General features: G+C 41.1%; 2 protein-coding genes across 5 annotated transcripts in view; both read right to left on the bottom strand.

The window, feature by feature from the left end:
• ZDHHC21 (zinc finger DHHC-type palmitoyltransferase 21) overlaps window positions 1-11,347 on the bottom strand; it is a 45,285-nt gene extending 33,938 nt beyond the window's left edge. For 3 of the 4 annotated variants that reach the window (XM_054186546.1, XM_054186550.1, XM_054186549.1), the window contains exons 1-5: window positions 11,205-11,347; window positions 7,880-7,976; window positions 3,971-4,173; window positions 3,060-3,158; window positions 202-313 (exon numbers count right to left, since the gene is read on the bottom strand). In XM_054186546.1, coding sequence (XP_054042521.1) covers window positions 202-313; window positions 3,060-3,158; window positions 3,971-4,124 — 365 coding nt within the window. In that variant the 5' untranslated portion in view covers window positions 4,125-4,173; window positions 7,880-7,976; window positions 11,205-11,347. Of the gene's footprint in view, window positions 1-201; window positions 314-3,059; window positions 3,159-3,970; window positions 4,174-7,879; window positions 7,977-10,327; window positions 10,487-11,204 lie in introns of those variants that run through there. The other variant, XM_054186548.1, reaches the window with a different exon arrangement.
• A 7,348-nt stretch (window positions 11,348-18,695) lies between these two features.
• Window positions 18,696-20,925, bottom strand: CER1 (cerberus 1, DAN family BMP antagonist). Its single transcript, XM_054186545.1, has 2 exons — window positions 20,398-20,925; window positions 18,696-18,989 (listed from the first exon to the last, which is right to left on the bottom strand). The coding sequence occupies exons 1-2, from the start codon at window positions 20,923-20,925 to the stop codon at window positions 18,696-18,698; spliced, it is 822 nt and encodes a 273-aa protein (XP_054042520.1).
• Window positions 20,926-24,060: the final 3,135 nt, after the last annotated feature.

Genomic DNA, 24,060 nt, shown 5'->3' with positions numbered 1-24,060 from the left:
ACATTGCAACAGTGCTTACTTGGCAATTTTACTTGCAGACATAAGAATGTCTCAAAGCTGTTCCTTCCCTGCTCTAAATGCCTAAATGATTAAGCACTACTGGGAAAGCAATGCGACAAATGAGCAATAGTCAAGCCCATGAGATTTGAGATGATTCACTAAAATAACAGTAGATTGTTAGAACGAATGTCCTGGTCTTACCATGGGCAGTGGTGATCCATTCTCCTCACACAATGTCCACAACGACTGCAATGATGTGAACGCTTTGGTCTCATCATATTGCACTTGTTACATAATTCCCAATATTCTCGTTCTAGGTGAAAATGTAAAGACACCTTAGAGAGATTTAAACTCAGTACAGCACGCTCATGATAAATCTATATGGTAGTGATTCAAAGAGAAAAAAATCTTACTATGATCTGAGAAAGGCAAGCAGTCATATAAAAAACTTTTTTTTCCATTGTCACCTTAACTAAACTGGAAAATATTACTGACACTCTGTGCCAGTTTTCTTCTCCAAAATCCTCTCTCCTCCTATATATTTCTAGGGAGTAATTATTACAGTACAAAAAGTGTCACTCAAACAAGGAAGGCTGTAATTCAATTCTTTTCTTACATGTCTATGTGATAAAACATATCTGCTAGACAGAACCATCGTACAATCACCCTGCCATTCCAAAACCTCCCAAGGAAATATTGCTACTTGAATTTGTCACAGATAGCTAACTAAAATAAAACACACAATGAACGCCTCAGTAGCACCTCCCATTTCAAAGAATTCTAAGGCATCTATCTCACAACATGCACTTTCACACATAAGATGACCAAAGAACAGACAGAGGATAGGCTTGTATTTAAAAATATACACTGTTTTTGGATGCCCAACATGAAATTCTTTAAGCTGATCTCCAGAGACACTGAGTAGATGAAACTATCAGGAGCTACTATTGCTCAGCTTAGCTATTATTTATGTCAAATTGCACCACCCAAACTAGAGGAAAACTTTGAAAATGAGAATTCAAGTTACATATTCAGAAAGTTCACCTTCACATGGGAAACAAACCACACCAATACTGTAATGCTTCCCTTCATAAAACCATTTATTTTCTGTCTCTAAGGAAAATAGGTGCATGACACAGTCTTAAATACTCTGACCAGTTGTTTTAACCTAAATAGAACTTTTTTGATGCAAAGCAATTTCTTAAATCCCATGGGGAAAATAAATAAGCTTAGTTTTTAGAGTAGGACATTCTGAAGTTTTACATGGTAAAGCATTATCCCTGTGTAAACAAAATAAAGTTAAATTTAGCACTTCTGAGGCACCTGCAGGCAACTCTAGCCTTGTCTTTCTTGCTGCAAAATAACATTTGGACACTGGACGTAAAGAAACCCAATATCTAAGATCATTAAACTAGTAATAATGACAGATGGGAAGTGATTTACAATCTGTTGCCATAAATCCCATGTCACAAAGGTGTCACTCCCTAACAGGGTAGCTACCAGCAGAGTTCAGAAACACCCCAACTTCATTTTTGAATACAATTTATACCGTGCAAAAACATATCTTCCTGTCAACCTAGAGAATAACAGAGAACTGTAGTGCTACTTTAGAAAGTACAATATCTCTGATATAGCACACACCAAATCATAGTATCGATGTCACAGTGAAACCTAAGTGTTCCATCTTCAGAGGTATCTATAAAGTATCATTGACGTACGAAATGAATGGAGCATGGAGAGGTTGGACGGGCATTCAAAGGCATCCCTTAAAAGAGAAAGAAACATTTGCGCACAAAGGGAATTTGTACTGGTCCTGGCACTTTGCAGGTAGATGAATGTTCAGTCATAAATGTAATTTTCCGTAACTGTACTGAGCGTCTTCATTCTCCAGCTCAGGTTGCAGGAACCATGTTATTCTTCCTGCAGCAAGAACTCTGCAGGACTCAAGTCTGAGCCACCTTTGTTTTTACTGGATCAAAGGCTCAGTTACCAGGAGCAGAAAGAACACTGACAGAAGATTTTCCGCAATCAGTGTTTCACATCTGAATCCCAGAGAGATACATCCTTTCCTACTATCTGCTGTCTATTTTGTGCACAGCTTAACATCAGTGCTGAGGCTAAACAGATCGTGTTTCCAAACACACCACCTTGAATTCTCACTAACATTAGGAAGACAGAGCAAAATGTTACCCCTGGCACCCACCACATTGCAAGAGAAGACTGAAATATTCACCCTTCACTGCATTTGATACATTTTCTACATTCAGAAAGTATTTTCTGTTAATGTGACAAAGCTCATGCTGTTTAATAGCCCTAGTACATTTTAAACCACTATGTAAAAGCTCTATGCATTAGACAAGCACTTTAATAGCATCAAGTAGTTCACAAAAGTACTGGCTTTCTCTGTGCAGAATTATTGAGGTTTCAAATTCCCCCTAATGTTTGCAGCATCAAATACCATACAAGAATTTTGTGACAAATTCACAAGGACAGAAGGGAATTCTCATGTTAAGTTGCTACTCTACAGCAATGCAATGTGATCAACATCACATTTGTTTAGCTAACAGCCCATACAAACATAAGTCACTGAAAAAAACGTGTAAAAAAAGCACAGGTAAATCCAGCGTAAGAGTACCTTCTACAACCACCTTCAATATGTTATAAATTTACTTGGACAAAAGCTGTAGATTTAAAATGACTAATCATCTCTAAACATTTTTTATTAAATATTATCAAGTTAGAAGTATATGCAATATGTTTGAAGCCTACAATGCAAAAAGATTCTTCCCATGGAAAAATTTCCTAGCAGAAGTTCCTACATAACTAAACTTCTGATGGAATACAAGTTTTGAAAAAGAAGTCTGGAGTCTACACAAGGGAAAGTGCTAGAACTTTACAAGTTAAAAACAGTGACATACCGATTTTAATTTCATTAACAATACAGGCTTCAGAAACAGCTCGTGGTTTCCATCAAATCTTACAAAATCAAATAAATTCCTAAATATTTTGAGGACATTAAAATAACTTTTATTCAATTATACAGAAACAACTTAATGTACCTGTAATTGGTATCTTTGGGTTTTCAGGTAGCTTTCCTGGATCAGCTACTGAGGCTCTTAGTAATGAAGCTATACAGAACAATGAGCAGAAGTAATAACCTGGAAAAATAAATAACCATTTGTTAGTCTTTTTCAAGTGTACAAAATATCTACTGCACGCTGCATCAAAAATATAGATGCTCCAGCACTGAGCTGGAAATTACTCAGCCTTCTCATTCAGTTCCAGATATATTTTTGGTACTATACAGTCTACAATATTAAGTGCTCCCCAGTCTTAAAAAGGGAAAGGAAAAGGTAGCAGTGAACACTGTTTTGATAGCACCAGCAGGATGCCACTATGGCCTTACTACTGTATTTAAAAAGTTCCTCCACTGTCTTATCAAATAAGCACCAATCATTCTACACTTCAAAGCCTCTATGTGAAAGGACATTCCCAATAGTCCTTCTTCACTTTCAAGTTGGTTCCAGTTATAATTCAAGCCTTTTCCACAGCAAAACCTATTAGCATAACTCATATTAGCTGACCCATCCAGGGATTTATGACAAAACTAACAAAACTCAGTTCATCAACCATCAGTTCTACCGCCCCAAATTCTGACACGCAGTAAGAGTTGTGGGCCTGAAATTCTGTCAACAAGGTCTAGCTACAGGATCTGAAAGCCATATTAATGCTTTTCCCCAGTTTCCACACAAACAAGTTTTACTTTAACACCTCTGAAATTAATGAAGTGCCTCAACTTCTTAGAACAGAAAAATGTAGACTGCATCCCAGTACTCTTATCCTTTATCTTATTGTTTATCTTTATCCTTCACCTTATTCTGTATTTTCTGACCTTTCTCATATATGTTAACTACTGCCCAAAGACGCTATTTTTACTAGTAGAAAAAAAGGCTAAGTTAAATTGACTTACACAAAATTGCCACAACTGAAATGTGTCCCTCTTCATAGTGAGGAAAAAGGATGACTTTTGGAATGAATATTGTATTGTATAGCCAGACAAAGATAATAAGGCCCATGCAGCACCAACCCTGGGGGTCAACCACAAAGTGAATTCGTCGTCCCATTGAACACAAAAGTTAACAATCTGTCACGACCCAGGAAGAAAGGATTATCCTAGAGAGACAAATAAATAATAATAATAAAAGAGTAAATTAACTGTCCTACAGGGTTCCACATACATTAAAACACCAAAAAAAAAGCAGTCAGCTATTGACTTACGGAATTACATGAAAATTTACAGACATTTCACATACACTGCTCAAGTACCAGGAAGGGAACTATTTTATGATTTCATTAGTAAGTTATATCTCACTAAAAAGTATCATTTATCATCAAGATGCAAGTAAAACTTCTAAGGGAAAACTTTTGAGTAATAGGTAAAGCAAGCACTGCAAGCCAGCTGGCGGCCACAAAGGATATAAACACTGAAGAAAAGTCTTCCATCAAAATAAAAAGGTTGCAAAGCAAACAAGAAATACAGAGAATGATTTACTTTATACAAGGATTCATCCCACCTACCTATTGTAGTCTCCCAATTATGTGTCAAGATTTTTTAACAGCTTGTATGCTAAAATAGTCACAAGCTCCCCTAGGAATCTGTCATTTTTCCCTGCTTAAAAAAATCTCCTTTGTGGCATTTATAGCAAAGCAATAGAGAAAGGAACCACAGTTCCCTAACATCTTTCATGTAGATCATTAAGGGGTATCATACAACAGTAAGCTTTCTCACTATTACTCACACTTAAAACATCAAGGTTTCCATTCTGACAGTTTAGTGTGCTGGGTTCTTCTTTGTTTTAGATTGAAGAGACCCTACCAAGTCCTACAGTATGAACTTCAGAGCTTCACAAACCAATCTTCACAAAAACACATCGCTAAATCATAAGCACTATTCAGCAGAACCTTTAAGGGAAGGATTACTACTGTTACATTTTTTGTCGGGTTGCCTCCATACACATGTCTTAATATTGCAACACACACACAGATCCCAAGCTACTCTCCTACCCATTAGTTTCCTTGATTTCTGGGCTTCAGGGAACTTGTCCATTTCAGACGGATTTCTTTCCATTCCTTTCAGCTTCTAGTTGTTCCATTGAAATTTCATCTTGTTTATCAGTCAGACTTCGCTGTTTCCAGGGGTTTTGCCTACTTGTTTCAATTTTATCTATCCTCACTTGCATTCACAATTTCTCTGCTTGTTATCATTCACAGATTTCATTAACGTATCTTTCTTTTTCTGGATCTCTAATCGGAATCAGACTCAAATGAACTATCTGACATTTTCCACACTTATCCTATTTATCATAACCCTTTGTTTGCTGCCTTCTAGTATAATAGTGTTCCCGTTCAAGTATAGCAGAGTACTGTGCTTACTTTTATCTGAAAAATTCATCAAACTTGCTAATACTTGTTTTATAAGCCCATGTTGCATACTGAATACAGCTACTGCAACCTTAAAACTGTTTTTAAGTTCATAATCATAAAAACTACTTAGGCCAATATTTACTAGTCTTTTTAAATTTTACTGTATGTAGCATGCATGCACTGAAGTCTGTTGTTTACATGGTATTAATATACTACACACATATGTTCAGTCTCTAGACATATAAACGATGTAATATTATACTCCTGAATCTGCCAGTTCTTAATGTGCCTCTGTTGAAAGTTAGCTTTGGCCACCAGCAGGTTTAGAACTGCTGTTTTATATATATATATATACACTAAACAGTATATATCATGCTAAGCGTGCACTGATGGAGGCTCTGCCTCAACAAGCAGAGAAGCTGAGGGAGAAGGTGAGCACACTGTACAACATCAGGGATGCTGAAAAGCAGATGGACCACATCCCCTCCAAGACCCTGCAGCCACAGGAACCTGAAGCCCCACTGCACCGAGGAGAAGGGGGCAGAGCCTTAGCTTGTCAGGCTGGGCATGGAGGTGTGGAGTCTAGTGACGCCTGGGAGCTTGTGAGCTCTGGCACCAGGAGGACAGTTCCTGCTCCACTTGCAGTTCCAATCTACAGAGCAGGTTCTGCGCCTTGGCAGCACGCAAAGACAGGGAGCTCTGTCCAGTGAAGCCTCTGAGGTGGCTGTGCCGGAGTCCTGTGGCAGTGCAGGCAGGACAGGGTGGGAAACTCCCTGCTGCTGGGACAGAGACACCTCTGTCAGCCCAACGTGGCATCTGGCAAGGTTTGATGCTTGCCAGGGGCTTGGGTCCTGGATACTATGGACAGGCTATTGCTGAGGCTGGTAGTAGTCTGGCCCTCAGGCTATTACCCTCAAATGCTCTTCCATATGGGCACCACAGACATAGCTAGGGTAGACTGAAAGCATATCAAGCATGACTACATGGAGTGTGAGGGCCAGGGCCTGGGGACCAGGTGGTGTGTCCTTCATCCTACTGCTAAAGGGGAAGGACTTGAGGAGGAGGAGATGCATCCTGCAGACCAACAAGTAGTTGGCCAGCTTGTGTCAAAAGCTGGGACTCAGCTTTTACATCCAAAGGACCTTCTCTGAGGGTCAAGAACTACGGGAAAAGAGGGACAGGGTCCACCTGACACTATGTGGCGTACAAATATCATTGGCAACAGGCTAGTTAATCTGCTAAGGGAAGGCTTAGACTAGGAATGATGAGAGAGGGAGGTGATGACCTACGATCCAGTCAGGAAGCGGTGGTCAGGGTTTCCAAGCAAAGGATGCACAAGATGCGGAAAATAGAGATCTTTTAATCAATATAACAGAGATGAAGTGGAGCCACATCCAGTGTGTGCACACACTTGATCCAGAAACACCGCCTGGGTGTACTAGGATGTGGTTAGGAAAGTGGAAGCTCACCTACAGTTGAATCTAGTGAGGGATACAACGGTCAAAAGGAAAAGCTTGTACAGGTACACAAGCAGCGTAAGGAAGACTAGGGGAAATGTGGACCTGCTGCTGAATGGGGTGGTGAAAGGATACAAAAAGGTCAAAGTGCTTTCTTCACCTTGCTCTTTACGGGTAAAAACTGCTTTCTGGAATCCCAGGCCACTGAGACCAGTGGAAAAGTGTGGGGCAAGGAAGACCTCCTTTGAGTGAGGGAGGATCAGATTAAGAAACCTTTAAACAACTGGACATAACACTTCCATGGGACCTGAGGAGATGCCACCATGAGTGCTGAGAGAGCTGGTCCTGTCATTGTGAGGCCACTCTCAATTATGTTTCAAAGTTTTAAGCTTATGGGTGAAGTTACAAAGGACTGAAGAAATCAAGCGTCAACCCTGTTTTCAAGGGCAGGAAGGAGGACCCAGGCAACTAAAGGCCTGTTAGCCTCACCCTGATCCCTAGGAAGGTGGAGCAAATAATCCTGGAAACTGTTTCCAAACACATGAAGCACAAGAAGATGACTGGAAGTAGTTAGCGTGGGTTTACATAGGGGAAATCATGCAGACTGACAGAAATAGAGAGGCCAAAAAAACTAGAGACAGCTAGAAACACTGCTGACTGCTGAGGAATCCATCTGTTTTCCATCTTACCAAAGCAGCCGAGATTCTATGACTTCACAGCATTTCCTCAGAAGGGGAAATAACAGCTCAACAAACAAAAAAAAGAGAGGTCTAAGTAGTGAAATACTTGTTTCCAAGTGACCTACCAAGTATAACGTGTGAGCAACAAGCAGTGAGAGAGATCTGGAGAAAACAGTAAGAATGCCTATAATGGAAATATATCCCAAATTTTTATAACTCAATGACTAACTTTTGCCTGCACGACATTATTCACTTTCATAATCACAAAACCAAACCAAACCAAAACCAAACACACACACACCTGCCTCAAGCCCATACCTTTGATGGCAAGTTTCACAATTAAGTTATAACTCTGCAAAACAAGGACCCATTCTCAAGAAAGGGAGACTTTTCATCATCATCTTCTGTAACGTTTCTGAAAGAGACAGAAAACAGTGTGATACTCAAACAATCACCATCACTGGTTTGAAAGGCAGCATATAATAGATTACCTTCTATTCTGTTCTTAACACCTCACCTCACTAAGCAGAGTTTCCTTTCAAGCTATTCAGAGAGACGCGCAGATCCTTTGCCAACCCAGCCCAAATCACAACACCATGTCTGAAATGACATGCTGATTCTAAATAGTGTTCCTCAAATTTCAGTTCTAGGAACTGGATTTTAATACAGATTTAACAATTTTAAAATTTTTTGTAGATGTTACAATTTTACAGTTTTAATATAGATTTAAAAGGATCAGAGCGGTCAGAGAAAGGTCTAAAAATTGCACTACTGCTACTATACTTTAGTTACTTTAAATTGTGATACATTTGCTTCCTGCATGCCTATTATAATGAGCAATTAAGTTTTATATTTTTCATTATACTTTTGTGAGCAGTACTGCATAAACAATGTCAATACATTGACTTCCTCCAGCAAAGTGAGCTTTCTCCCCTCTCCCTTTTGGTTTGTGTACCATACATAAATATGTAAGGGGTGGGGGGTGGGGAAATAATGAAAACCTAACCTGCACATTGTGATGATTAAGTAGGAAGTACCAGATTCCAATTTAACTCACAGACAACGTGAATTTATAGTCTTCTCTTTTTAAACATGCCTTAAAACCCCTCTATATTTACTCTTTCAAATACAAGGAAGAATGATCTCAAATAATTCTGTTCTTTAGGATACATCATTTCTGACAAGAATAACTACAATACGTAGATGAAAAAAGTCTATGAGCAGGTTTACAACAAATCAGTTGAAAAAAACACTTTAGTGATTTATATCCATATACACTCAGTATTCATACACGCAATGGCTAAAATTTTCCAATGAAATAACTTAGGATAAACTATCCTAATGTTGGAGGTTTTGTGGGTTTCTTCCCTCTTACCCTAACTTACAGCCATTTTTTCTAAATAAACATCTCAAACACAAAGCATTTGAGAGCAAGCAGTAGCTGTGGCTGTGAAAAGCTTCAGATTTACCAAAACGCGACTGACTCTTTCCTATATGATCAAGAATTGCTCTTGCCTTTCCAAAAAATACTTTTACTACGGGATGAGTGGACAGCATTTTTTCCTAACCCTTTTCAATTCAATTGATGGTATCCCCAATTGATTGAACCCCCCAATTCAATTAATGGTATCATAAGCTCAGTATTTGTCACCTCCAATATGACTTCTGATGTGACATCCACTGAATAACGAGACCACAGAATGAGTTAGGCAGGAAGAAAGTCAATTCCGAGAAATGAGAAAGCTGTGCAATAACCAGAAATGTTAGCATGAAATAAAGATTGGATTAATAGGCTCATTTGAATGCAAACTTCAAAAAAAGTATACAATTTTGCACCAAGACTGTCCCATCTGTTTCATAAAGAAACCCAATACAAGCACTACTCAATTTCTCATCTTAAGAAGCATGACAACCAGCTCTGGTGACATCCTGCTCCTTGCACTTTTACATCTGTTCCATTGATACGTAACTAGAAACCAAGATCCTATACATTCTGCCTCAATTTAGCCCTGGACTTCTACTTTAGTAAAAAAAGTTAAGACTGTGAAATCTGACTTCCAGAACTTTTTTCACAAACACTTAAATGAATCCAGAATGACAGAGATCAATAATTCACAATATTGTTCACTGTGAAACGCAGTTTTAAGACCCCACACAAACTGAACAAATTCTATGCTCCATAAAATACACTTCTAGAATCAGGAAAACACCACTTTCTAAAAAGGCTGTATTCTAAGCAATTCAAGCAGAAAAAGGAACAGGGAGTAGAAACACGAGAGATACACTTGCTGTAATTTTTGTGCCAGCTAGGGCAAGGCCATAACAATCAACAGCCTCCATCAATTTGTGGATCCAGCTCTGGTTTTAGATCTATGACTTTCTGAAATCTTAAGAATTACTGCCAAAAATTACTGATATAAAACTAAAACAACACTTGGCCAGAAAAAAAAAAAGTGGACTTGAATCAATCAACTACATTTTAAAGAAGTCACTTACGTGATGTTATCAAGTGTCAGAACAGAATCACCATTTTGCCTTTTGCAACTCTTCCGTTTAACAAAACTAGTATCTGAATAAACAGTTAATACAAGCAGCAACATATTTTTGCCATGACAAAACCCCATGTACCCAGCATTGCACAAAAGACAGCTGTCAGTAGAGACCTTGGCACTACACAGTTGTTAGGTGGCTGTTGACAGGTTGGTTGAGGTAGGCAAGGCATTCCCACCCAATTCTTTTTTATAGATAGGATGTCGCAAGGCATACCTGTAAACATGTACTGCATTCATGAAAGATGCCATATGGGCTTGGACTGGGAGGTGGCTTTACATTAACGTATACACACAATATCCTCATTGATCACAAATCCATGAAAACTATCTTCACCTCCCGCTGACCAAACAGCCACTTGCAGACAGATAATGTTAACTTAAGCGCACCACTGGATCTTCAGAGCGAAGGGCACAAAGAGCTACAAGTTCACTTTACTAACTGCTGGAGGTGGAAAATGAAAGCGTGAAGCGAAGAAAGCTCAGGGGACATTGTACTTCCTTGTGCTGCGCTGCTGGAGCACGCAGCCAGCAAAACCCACGCACGCCTTCCACGACCACCTCCCGGCAGCAAGCGCCCTCCTCACCCCGCAGCGAGAAAGGCAGCCTTGCGGGGCTTCGTGAAAATCACAACAGCATTTCTTTATTTTGCAGACAAGGACATACTCACGAAATCAGAATTCTAAGGATTCCACCCCACCCCCCAACCCTCTACACAGCAAGTAGCATTCCTGAAGTTAAAGTTAAGAGGAAAGCGGTACACCCAAGACTGGTAACGCAGTATAACACGGGCACAGCTGACGTCCGAGACGGGCGATGCGGAGGCCCCTAGCGCACCGCCCTGCCCCGGGCCATGCCCGAGCGCGCCCGGCGGGGCAGCCGGCGCTCCCCACCCTGCCGCCGCATCAAGACCGGCAGCGGCCTCCCCTCTCCTATCGACCCCCCCACCCCCCCCGCCTCAAGAGCGGGTCTGAGCCCTGGGGTCCCGGGGCGGCCTGCCTGACGCTGCTCCCCTCACGCCGGCGGCCTCCATCCCCTCCCCACTCGGCGCCTGCATCCCCCCCCCCCGACCCGGGGCACGAGGCGGAACCAACCGTTGGGCGAGGCCGGGAGGAGAAGGGGAGGGGGGGGAGGAAAGAGGAGGGGGACCACGGTCACGCGCCCCGCGCTCCCCCGTTCTCCATAGCAACCGCGCGGGCCGCCCCGGCCGCACGCGCGCAACCCCTGCCGCTGCCGCCGCCGGAGGCGCGCACGCGCGCTGGCCGCGGGGCGGGGCCGGCGGCTGTGAGGGAGGGCGGCGGTGCACGGTCCCGTCGCGGCCGCCCCTGCGGGGAACCGGTGTCGCCTCGCCTCGCCTCGCCTCCTACTGATAGACTCACCCGCCTGTGGGGTGTCTGCGCCTTGCCCTCCCCGCGGAGGCCTACCCTCCCCGGCGGTCGGGAAACCTTTTTGCCCAACCCGCCTCTGAGCTTGCAGGCGTTTTTGTTTCGGTGCTGGAGCCCACTGGCGCGGGCCCGTTCCCGTTCTCAAGATGAGTCTTTCTCTGTCCTCCATCTCTGTGGTGTCCCTCTGCTATTCCCGACAAAACATAAGCGCAGCAGGCAAGGCCTCTGCCCTGGTCTCCAGGTTCCCAGTAGGAGAATCCCATTTCCTCACTATTGTGCCAGTTGGTCTTTATGGTATGAAATTGTATGAACTTTCATAATGTGAAATCGTATTGGCTTTCTTAAGATATATATATATTCTAGCTTGTTTACTGCATAATCATGGTTAAGTCAGCTTAACTGAAGGGCAGCAGCTCACTGGAAGGAGAACCGATCATGCACACTGGGTAAATGATCCCACTTCTGGGACAATAGTGGGACAGCCCCTACCTTCAAGTTAAGGATCTTTTGTTTCTTGGAAGATTAAAGCCACCCACGAGCAAGAAAGGATACCCCTGGACTGCCAAGATAATGCCAGCATCCCAGCCCTTCCAACACCTCTGTGAAACCCTCTCGTTATCTGGCATCTTAGATAAGTAGTTAGCAAGACCAACTCCAGGGATGCGTAGATCAAGAAAGACACAGATGGAGCCACAGAATTATAGTTGCTTTTCAAAATAGTAGTATGTGTGTGTTAAGTAGTGAGTAGTCAAATCATGTTGTATCTGAATGCTTGAAAGGTGTAAGAACCATGTATAAAACCACGTTCGGTGTGACCCAGTTTGAATGGGGCGCCTCACGTGCATGAATGAATAATTACTCTTGTAATTCTATACTTTTCATCCTAGCCTCTCTTCTCAGTCAGCCCAGGCCAGTTGTGAAATTTTTGTGACGCTTGGGTCCCCTGCTGTGCTGTGCCCCTTGGTCACAGAATGGTACATGGGCACGGAAGCCAGTCTTTGTTTTTAAAAAATAATTCTGACCCGCAAGGGATTAGCAGTGGCTAAAAGCCACAGACAGCTTGTAACAGACAGCGTTTTCAGTGTTCCAGCCGAGAATCATGCCTTGAGCACCCATTGTTGATGCACATACATGATCTTTCAGCCACCTAAAGGTATCCCCATCTGTCTGAGTGGCATGGTTCCCGCCGTAAATGGATGGGCTCTTGCCCTGGAGCACTTTTCCTACAGAATGATGGATGAAATGGTGATCATCACCCATACAGAAAACCGTTCTTTATTACTGATAATATTATTCCCTAAAACTTAAATCATAGTATGATTGTTCTGAAAAGAGAGTACCCAAAAAGTTAAGTTAGTGTTTAGGTGGATTTCAAGCTTTTGTTCAAGACTTCTGGACTTTGTCCTGATTTATTTTTTAGTGTCCAGACTCTTCTGTTATACAGGGCAATTGTTAACATTTCAAGCTAAAGTTGCTCTGACCTGAAAATGCATATTTGTAGCAGGAACTGAAGGTTGTGTGGAAGGAGAATGAAGCATGTTCCAGGTGAACCAGAAGATACCATTTCCTCAGGAACAACCTACATACCTCCCGAGGAACAGGTAACAGTGAAAATAACAGACATCTTAATTGGACAATTAAAAAACATGGACCACTGGAAGGTTGTTGTAATATAAAACAGTCTCTGCCTCTGTTCCATGACGAATTTCACATATCAGTTTATGCTTTTATGTGAAGACATAGTAAGCCGTGAAAATACTGATTTGAAGAATATATGTAGATGAAAAATAAAACAAAAAAACCCAACAACCAAGGAGTGGAAAGGAAACCAAGGATTTGCGAAATAAAATAGAAAGATAAACAAAGAGGGATAGTATGATCAATGAAGGTTTCTTGTAGAATGAAAAGGAATCAGTCAAATGTCATCTTCTAGTCAAATACCAGGTAGTTGCGTTTCTGTAGCGGTAGCACTGATAATGGCCAGTCGTTAGATCTCGAGTCTTGTCAAACAGATTGTATTTTACTCTTTTCTGCTCGTGGGTGTGCAGAGTAAACACAGTTTATGGAACAAGGGCAGCAATCTATTCTGGCTCGGTCATCAGTGCAGCAGCTCCCATTTGCTAATATTTCTTTTTGGGAAGCACAGTGCAGGAGTAAAAGCAGGCAGTCATGTGCTGGCCTTCCCAGTTGAATGTGCAAAGGCTCAGACTGTAGAAATTACCTGACACTTTCCAGAATATCAAATCCAGATAGATAATGAGTCTTTGTGGTGACCTCCATTCTGAAGGAAAAAACATACCTGGGGGAAATACTAACTTTGCATAATACTTTACATAAAGTCCAATATGGATGTATTACACAAAGATTATTAAAAGTCTGCAAAATTAGAAAAATACCCACATTCTTCTCTGCTGAATCTTGCACAATAGTGTAGAATTCCTCTTGGAGTTTCTGATGTCTGTGTTGTGTTGTTGTTGCTGTTTATAAATTACCACAGGAGCCACCAGCTGTCATCATATAAATTTTATTGGCACTCTGTAAATATTAAATCAGCATGCTAAAATCAAGCCATGTGCAGTAACAGCTGATGCTCTGTTATGGAGAGCACATGCAAGAGAGAGGTGATGCACTTCAACTCCCATGGTTCTTGCTGCTCACAAGCCCCTTGCTTCATGAGACTGTTTTCCCGGATTCATTTTGAGCCCAGTTGTGCCCCTTGATCGATGTGCACAGGTGTTTCCTGGGTTGACAAATCAGCCGGTTCAACAGTACTCATCTTCCTGGGTCCTTCGCAGTTGTGCGTGTTTGTTACTGCTTCTTCTTTTCTGCAGCACTGTTGGCATTGTTCACTTCCTTGTAAACCTTGCTGGTGTGCACAGGACACACTTGTTAACTGTAGAATGGAAGCATGGAAGCAAAATTCTTCATGTCTTGAAGACGGAGGTCTGTGTTAATGACATGCTGTGCTGCAACAAAACCTGTCCTGGCCTAGAAGTCTTGTCAGCCACAATGTCACATGCTGAGGATGAGGCAATAGATGTTAAAGTAAAGGAAAATGTCTCTTGGGCTCCATTTTCTCTCAGACCTAATCAACAGAAAAATCGAAGGCAAGATATGTTTTCCGATCTGTCTGCCTCGGTAGCAAGCACCGTGAAATCTACTGGTCCCCAGCCCAGATAGGTTACATGGGGGCTGAGCCAGACAAGGCAGTAGTCTAATTTGGGGAGTTAATTTTCACCCAAGGCACTTCAGTGGTGTGAGGAGCTCTGCTCAGATAATGTCCAGCTGCAGATACCCTAGCACTGGCTCTTCTAACGCCTCTCTCCCTCCAGGCGCTGCTGTCTGATCTCCCTCCAGGCACTGCTGTCTGAAATCCAGGCAAGGCAGCAGACTGCTTGAATGCTTCCCTATCTATTGCAGCGCGAGGTGAGTTTGAACCAGCTTCAGCAGAGGGTTAAGCTGAGATCCTTGCTTAGGAAGGCAGCTGAGGAGCATGCCTGCTCTGTTTGAACACCCTGACTGCAGGCTGCAGCCACCAGCAGAACGTCAGACTAAATGGCTGGTAACAAGCCGCCTGGTGGAGGACCTAAAGAAGCCTCAACCCCAGGCCTTTTCACATGCACCAACCTGCACAGCACATGCTCCCAGATGTGATGTGATTATGCAGCTGTGCAGACTGGCAGGGAGCATCTCTCCGTGTAGGGAATCTTGTCATCTTGCTATTGCAGCGAGGAGCTGGTACATTTATGAGAAGGTACTGTAAGTACCTGCCAGTAAATCATGCTAAAGCTTGTTAGCTGACAGCTGTGAGGTTAGTTGTGAATATTTCATAAATGGTGTTCAAAGTACCAAGCACAGCATGAAGTACTGAGTGCAAATTCAGAGGCTTTTCCCTGGAATATATGGTTGCACGGAATTTGATAAGAGTCTGATGTAATTCTAGTGTTTGATGTAATTACAGGCATTAAAACTGGTTGCATAAAATCCTTCTTTAGGAGAATAGCCTATACTAAAGATTTATTTTGCTTAAGGAATTTGAATAAACAGCACTTTTCTCCGATTTTTTCAAGGTAAAGCACACCCACTTAGAAAAGATGCAGTAGGTGAAATAAAATAGCCAAAGTGTGCAAACTCCATTTGAGATTGAGCTGAATTTTCAGAGAGCTCTGCAACTATGGCTTAGTCTTGTTCTGTAAGATAGGTTTGCACAAGGAGTGCTCTGAAATAGAAGAGGTCACGTTAACAGCCCTTCCGTTGTAAGCATAGTTACATTGGAAAAGGTTTCATTACAGAAAGCATGCAACCTCTGAATGGACACAACTAAATTAAAGCCATGCAGGTTTGCTGCTGTAATGGCATTACTCCTGGGAGCGTCCGTATATCGATATGGATCACACCCCCTCACCTCTCTGACCCACATCATTATACTAGTACAGGCCATCACAGTTGTGCTGAGAGAGCAAAAATCCTGTTAGCCCCTGGGCACAACTTATTCCTAATACGGAATTTTTAAAGGCTGAGAAATCTGATCCAATTAACACATTCTTGATTTTGTAGAATACGGTGCTAATTACATGCAACCAGTCATTGCTGGGTTAATTAAACATTCATCCAGAAAACCTACAGCACTAATCTAATTAGCAATTACTACAGCTGTCATTACCTCTTTTCACCTACTTTTAAGCTGTGCAAATTCACACTAAGAATCTGGTCCTGCAGACTCTTTAAATGAATAGCTTTCTTTGACTGCAGTAATGCTTCAGCACACAGAAGGAACTTTAAAAATTAGGCTGAATACTTTACAGACCACAATATAGCTTCAGTTCTGCCATCCTTACATGCAAAGGTCACAGTTTAGCAGTCAGTCATCTCAAAATTACAAGACTGGAAGATTTTTCTTCTTAATTGACTTGTGAACTTAGTGTATGGAGGTCCTACCTTCAAATGGTTCTCTGCAAGCTTGCATTTCAGAAAAAAAAAAAAGGAAATGCAAACATTCACACAGCTTTAAAACATTAGTGGTTAGAAGCTCAGAAGATTTAGCTTTTTCAGATTAAAAAATAAAGTTGCAAATAAAGAGAAAAAAGTTGGGAACTTTGATGCTTTGTGTGCCTTTCTTTCTTAGGCCTGATAAAAAAGTAACAATAATATTTACAATAACTCACAAAGGTTTGAACCTCATGGTAAGGCAGGGAGTTGTTTTTTAGCTTTTCCACTTGCATAAAGCCTGCTTTAACAAAGCACGAGTCGTTAGGGCTGACTTTGCAATTGGACATGCTCAGTGAGGAGGAATCCCTACTGAAAAAAGCATGAGTCGTAAAGGATTACTTTGTTGTCTGAAACTGTACGGTTGCTAGCTGGTGCTACTTTGCTCGTTAGAAAAGCTTTTCTTTCTTTGTTCATAGCCTGAGCCCATGCTCAATGCAGCCTAACACATGAAGGTGAATTTCTGAATCTGGGTGCTAGTTCATTGCACTAGCATCCTGAGAATACTGATGAGCATTATAAAACTAGAATAAATATTAAGTTAAAATAAGTATTATCTTTATTGCATTCAATACAGGGATGATAAGACCTTGACAGCTTGTTACTTGGAATGACTTCATATATCATGCCACAACATACAAACAGCTGTACACAAGTTTGCATATCAGTCCTTAGTGTTAAAGGACAGAAAGAAGCCTTTGTTTAGTATACAATTTTTATTATTTAAAATCAGGTTTACATATGACAAAAAATAACTATACATTACTCTTTAGTTGGCTTACTGCAAGTGACCTGCAGGAGCAACGAGCAATAGCAGCAGTGCAGAGCCAATATCAGAATATCATTCAGATGCAATTTTCATTAAACACACCTTGCACTCCAGAATCATATTTTTTGACAGGATATTAGAGACTTCTGATCACAGTGCAGTTCAAGTACAAGGAATCATTTACCCAACCCTTGAATCGACCAGCTATATCAATACTGATTTCCAATACCCCAAAAAAAGAGCCGTGGCTAGTTCAACAACAGGGCCCCAGATCTGAGGGTTTGGCAATAGCAGTGGAGCAGATTTCCAGAGGACTGAAGGAGCTGGGTTATAAACAGGCTGAGGTCTAGTTGCTGGAAGCTGATCACTGTCTGATGTGCCAGGTCTGCAAGACAAATCCAGGGAGAAGCAGCTGGAGAGAGCAGAGAAGCCCACAGTTTGTCTGACAGCTGCTGGTGTTGTGTTGGACTCACACCTTTCCTAACAGAGTTTTCTCGTATGTTTCTGTAAAGCTGTGCAGGTATTGCCATGCTAATAAAATCCTTCTGCAGATTTTCTATCACATGAATGCCTTTTCTGCTGTAGTTTAGGTGTTGAGAACGCTATTTAAACTTTATCTTGGTGTCATTGACAATGTTAAAATTCATCAGACTGGAAAATGTGCATTGTCTTTCTGTAATGAACTTTAATAATAATAACAGCAATCAATTAATTTATGATGTTTTCTGTGAGTGTATCCAATTTTATCTTTTTTTTCTACTTTCAATTAAAAAAACCTGCAGAGCAAATGCAGGCATGTAGTAGGAGAGTAATTGGTTTCCATGGCAAAATATCCTTTGCAACCACTATGTAAATGTGTAAATTATGAGGTATAGTAGTTTTCACGGGGAACTGAACTCCAGCTGGGAGCAATCAGAATGACCTTAAGTAGTCACAGCTCTCTATCTGCCTAATGTCCATTTATATTTTACACTCTCCAGCCACTATCTTGATGTAAAAGTAGACATGTTTTTGCAAGGAAGAGACTAAAGCCTCATCTGTGTTGCCAATAGATCTATATTGGCAGTCCCTGCAAGCAAAGGCAACGTAAACCAGCCAATACATCAGGGTTTTGCACAGATAAATCATGCTAGTTCTTCAGCTGTTGTTTACTAGCATTCTATAGACAGTGATAGGAAGGGTGGAAAAAAATTTAAAGGTTTCCCTTGTTAAAGTAGGAAGTCTACACTTAAGTCCAGTAATTTCATCTCCATTTCTTTAACAGCTGCAGAGAAACATCTGTTACATCCTAGGTAAAGTTATCGTTGAAGCAGAGAAGCATTTCAAGTAGAAAGTCTACATCTTTAATATTTTTGTACACCAGTGTGATGAAAGCTTTAGTTCTTTGGGTTTTTTTCCTTGGCAAATTCTTATGATGAAGGAGCTAAGAAGTACTTTGCACTGGATTAGTTGTGCTCATGTACATTTGCATGCAAATCTGACAGTAGAGATCCAGTCGCAGCATCTTTGATCTTCTGAGTCTCACATTTACACTCTTCTACAATCATGACTTCTTTGACCACTGGGACAGAACTGGTGCAGTTGAGATCCAGGCGCTTCATGGAGAACTTGCTGGGCAAGCAATGAGAACAAAAGGTATAAAGACGATCTTCTGGACCAGGAACATGAAAGGAACTACATTTTCCAAAACACAGATTATTCTGTACCACCACCTTCTCACAGCTCTCATGAGTAACAGCCTGAAACAGAAAGCAGTTTGAAGTTCCTGGTAGATGAAAAGCCCATGGACTTTGCTACAAGGCATGAAAGCAAAAAAAGAAAAAAAACACTCCAAAACCAAAGTACTATATTTTTTCTTATCAGAACATTTATATTGAACATTTTTTATGTCAAGCAAATGGTAAAACATAAGAGCTTGTAAAAACAAACTTTAGCACTCCTATTGGCAATTCTTGGACTGAACAATGAAAGCAAAATCTGCTTCATTCAGAGCCTTTGCAAGCTGATAGGGGAAAATCCGACAGGTGGGTTTGTCATATTTACCTTTTAATTGCTCTTTGAGTCCTACACTTCTGACATGGTTAAGCAGTCTTACCCACTTAGCAGGACTTAAAACGTTATTTTGGCCCAATGTTCTTATATATAAACCACAAGCTAGACTCCACTGTAATCTTTAAGATTAGTCTCCTTGTGGAAGAGGCATAATATTCTTTGGCAGGCTTTTTTAAATGAAAATCTTAAAAGTGCAGTGGAAGTTCTGCAATTTCTTGGTTTGTAAGAATAACAGTTCCTTGTATCAGCAGAGCCTGTGTCAACTCCCAAGCCATAAAAAGCTAGACTGAAGTTAGCACTTTCATATTGGCCTAACTGCAGCCATCCTGGAGAAAGCTTGCCATAGTACATGGCACAAAATACAAAGTGGTACAAGTTTCTAGGTCCGATGTGTCTGCCAGTGAGATAAATTTAGTGAGGGACGTGAAAAAAACATGGTCCTTGACAGGCTGTGATTACAGAAACACTGAGCAGAGGTGTTGCTTTATGAAGAATACTGCACCTTTATCTATACTATTTGCTTGTCTTGATGTTACAATATGACAGAATGGCTTCATCTGTGCATGGGACAATTTACCAGTTCTCCAGCATTCTTAGCACAGAATTAGATGTATGCATCAATCCCCCAATTAATACAGCAAAAAGGAATCCTTGCTTAGCTCTAAGAAAACAACCAGCTTCTCCTGCAAATACTTGCCCTGGAACTCTTTTTGTATATATGCATATGTGTATATATATATAGGTAATTCATGCATACAAACTCTTTAGATGTATATTCATTGAATAGATAATTATTCACCACTGCCTTGCTCGCTTAGGCTAGGTCAGAACATCTTTGCATTAAAAAAAAACAACAAACCAATAACTCTCTGAAATTGCACATGTGGCTTTCCAGTGCTGCAATTTAGCAGCTTGCCTCATCAGACTAAAGCTTTTTCAGCCTTTTTCAGCAGGGGTTTTCAGCCGCTTATCATCTGTGGGCGTTCTGAAGTGGCACTGTGGCTTAGCAAATGAACTAACCCTTATGTCTTTAGGTACTAATTACAAGAGGCAGGGGAAAGGACACATTTATTGATCTTGGACACCTGTTCTTACCTGGGAAAAAGGCAGGGTTCTGCAGTTTTCTTGGTGCATTTCATTGGTCTTGATTGGCAGGACAACCTCTTCAGATGCTGAATTTTTCTTTAACATGAAGTGGTCCCAAAATTTCTTGGCATCTTTTCTATAGGGAGGTTCAGCCTCCCTCTTGGTGGAATAGTGGGATGGAGAGAGGTTTTCCACAGGAGAGAGCTCTCTGGGTGCTGCCCAGGTTCTCAGGTCTTGCTCTGCCTGGAGTTCTGCATTGGGAAGGATGAATCTGGACATTTTTTTCTTCTCTGGCTTCTGACTTTCAGATGCCGTTTGTGGAATTGCTACAAAAAAGCTTGGTTCTCCCAGGGTTTCCTCAACACCTACTGGGTTTTCCCCTACCAGCTCACGAAAACTTTGACTTTCAAGCAGATTTTTGTCCAGATAGAAAAGATGCTGAAACGGCCTTCTGCTTTTCCTTTGCAATGAATCAGCCTGTGGCTCTGTGGCTCCAAGACATGAGAGCACTAACAGCTCAAGGAGAAGTGGTGACATGATCTCATAAAGTGCAACCCTGTAAGACCTGCTGCTATTGCAGTGACCGTAGTGTGCTAGCTTTATACGAGAGCCTGGTGTCAGGTTATGGCTGCTGCCTGTGTGCAGAGGAGGGGAGGGCTCAGGGGAGACCCTGGTGTGGCTAATTGCATTCATTTACTGTAGATTACAATTATGATAGGGGAGTTTGTGCTAATGAAACTCTGCTTTCAATCTGCAATATGTGTATTAGAACTTGCTATCTAAAATCTAGTAACCCAGGATGGTGTGGGGGACAGGAGGAGTCAGCAGGAGGAAATGTTTGGATAAGCTGTCTAGTTTAGGCCTAGGAATTAAGGAAACATTTGAGGTTGTGTATTAGCATGTTCAATGTGGGCTTCATTGTTTATTTTATTTTGACTCTCCATTCCACAAAGCCTGAGACTGTCAAAACAGGGAGTGTTATTTCATCACAACAGGAAAAGGCAAGCTGATTAAAATTTGCTAAAACATGAAGCTGTATCTGTTGACACCAAATCAGCCCATGTTTTCAAAAGATGAGTCTAATTTTGGTCTTTCAGATTTGGGATATGACCCAAGGCCTGCAGCAGCACCGCTGCAAATGGGCAGACTGGTGCTCGCATGCCCAGAGGAATCTGGCAGATTTGCCCAAGACTAGCCCTTGCTTCACCTCCTTCACAGCAGGTTACCAGCTGCTGGAGTGCAGACATGTCACTAGCTCAGAATAAAAGGTCCCAGGGTGAAGAAACTCTGCGCCCCAGTTTCTCTAAAGTTTAACTAACACTGCTACAACCTCTTCAGACACCAAAGCTGGCAAACTATGGCATCCTATAAAGTCGGTAAACAAAATGAGGATTTAAGCAAAACATGTTAGAACTGACATATTTTAGATTTAAACATCAATATCTAAAGACTACTAGACCCTAAACAAGAGGTCTCTTTTGCAAAATTATCATGCTATGCGACATGTAAGAAAAAATATCTGATAGAACAACATAAGAGGAAAGTTTTGGCAGAAGGAAAATATATTTTCAATAAACATCACAAACATTGATCCTAATCTGAAAATACTAAAAGGAAATTCTGCTTCAGATAATTTTCCATTTAGGTATTCTAACCTCTACACACTTCTGTTTCTACCAGAAAGAGTCTATCAATAGACTTTTAAATTTGTAGCTAATCTGTTCAACAAACTTAGGTTGTCTGTACTGGATGTATGGAGTTATTTGACTTTCATTTCTAGGGAATTAGTTTATTGCCTGATAAACGAAGTAAACTAATTGACTAGCAACATCCGCATGAGGCACTGACTTATAACTTTAGCACAAAGTTGGTGGAGATCTAGACCTTTTCCTTACTGCATAATTCACTGGAGTTTAAATTTGTTCTAATGCTGAGGTCCATCCTGAGACAGAAGTGTGTGGAGCTCTATCAAGAATGGGGTTCACACACCAACATCAGAGTGTATTTGTGCCATGACCTCAGTGGGATGATCTCGTTAAGGGAAGCACAGCTGTCACGCACAAGCTTTGTTGCTCTGTAATTTCAACTGAGAGCAGTTTAATTCTGCCACTGGTTTGGTGCCTTCCTGAAGTGTCAAGCGTGCCCGGGGAGGGCAGATTCTCCCACAGTCATCAGGAGTGAAATCACAGAAAATACCAGCATCAGCAACAAGATTGACACTGCGGTGTGCCTGCAAACAGTCCTTGCATCATACTTATACAAGCTTTTGCAGCATTATAGTGGAGCAACACTGAGTCAAGAGGATTAATTTGATTAAGTGATTAATTAAGTAGCCTAAAAGTGCAATTTGAATTCTCTTTATTGGCCAAAAAGTTAAACTCAAGCAGTTGACCTTTGGAACTAAAGTTCCTTGTATCAGGTTCATGTTGGTAGTAGTCATTCAAAATTATTCAGCAAAGTTAAGGACATTACATTTTGAGTTTTCCTTCTTCTTTTCCTCTTTATTGTAGTTGCTCAGAGAGCTACAAGGCTGGGCTGATACTCAGACTTATGTATTGTATTGTATTATAATGACACAGAATAATGTCTGACGCATTTGGCAATGTCTTTCAAACACAAGATTTGACTGTTTGAAGCAACATATACTTTTGCAGCTCTTTGCTTCAGAATTTAAAAATACAATGCTAACTTAAACAATTTAAAAATTATTCCTTTTGGATTATAGCAACACAATAGAGGTGTTCTTTCTGTGTTTTTATCTGTTTCAGCTATTTTTCACTTCCTTTGCCAGCAAGTGCCTCTTCTCAAAGTCTAGACCAGTGTTCTACCACCTCTTTCTGTTTGAAAGTTCCAGCTGTGGTCTTGGTCCTGTCATGTCTGTATTTAACTTTATCCATATGAGCAAAATTGCATTAAATTACTCACATGTATGTTTACAGAATTGAAAATTAAGTGCCTGAAAGGCCCAATTTACCTCCCTTCAAAGCCTTCTTTAAAAAAGCCTCCTTTCTTTTACCACCTTCAAGGTAAAAGAAAAAAGGCTTTTAAGTCTCAGTTAAAATTTACCCGAGTCTGCCCTGAAAGAAAGAAACGTGCGTATGTATGAAGGGGTGTTCTGCCCTTCTCATCTGATGTGGCTGAAGCATGCTTTGGTGCCCGGATAGCATCTTAGTTTCTGCCAAAGGGTTCTCTTCTTTGTAGCAAGAATATAAGCAAAATAATTTTATTACTGCTGTTTACAGAGGGTCCTTTCTGCAGCTCTCCACAAAGAATAAATGGTGTTGCAAGCAGCGAATATGGGGCAAATTATTTAAGGATGTCTGTGTCAATGCACAGATAAAAATTAGGTAAATTATGGTACTGGAATGACTGGTCTGTGCAGAAACTTCTATCTGACCTAAACTGGTCTGGGTTATTGGTGTCATGCAAATATTAGCACGGAACATATAAAAACCGTTGTTTTGGCATATATGTATATATGCTCAGATACTTGCAGTGCAATGGAACTGAAAAAAACCTGTTCAAGTTCAGCATCCATTCATGGTATGTACAGTTTTATCCTCTAACGTACAGCAAGAAAAAAGGCCTGCCCTACAGGGCTTGAGATGTAAAAGCATGTAATATAATTTACAGAAGGAGGAAAGGAGGCTAAAGCAAAGCGGTGTCAGCAAC

The sequence above is a fragment of the Rissa tridactyla genome, chromosome Z (genome assembly GCF_028500815.1).
Source record: "Rissa tridactyla isolate bRisTri1 chromosome Z, bRisTri1.patW.cur.20221130, whole genome shotgun sequence".
Classification (NCBI taxonomy): Eukaryota; Metazoa; Chordata; class Aves; order Charadriiformes; family Laridae; genus Rissa; species Rissa tridactyla.
The sequence above is the reverse complement of the archived record's forward strand: the minus strand, read 5'-3'. Positions and strand labels throughout refer to the sequence as shown.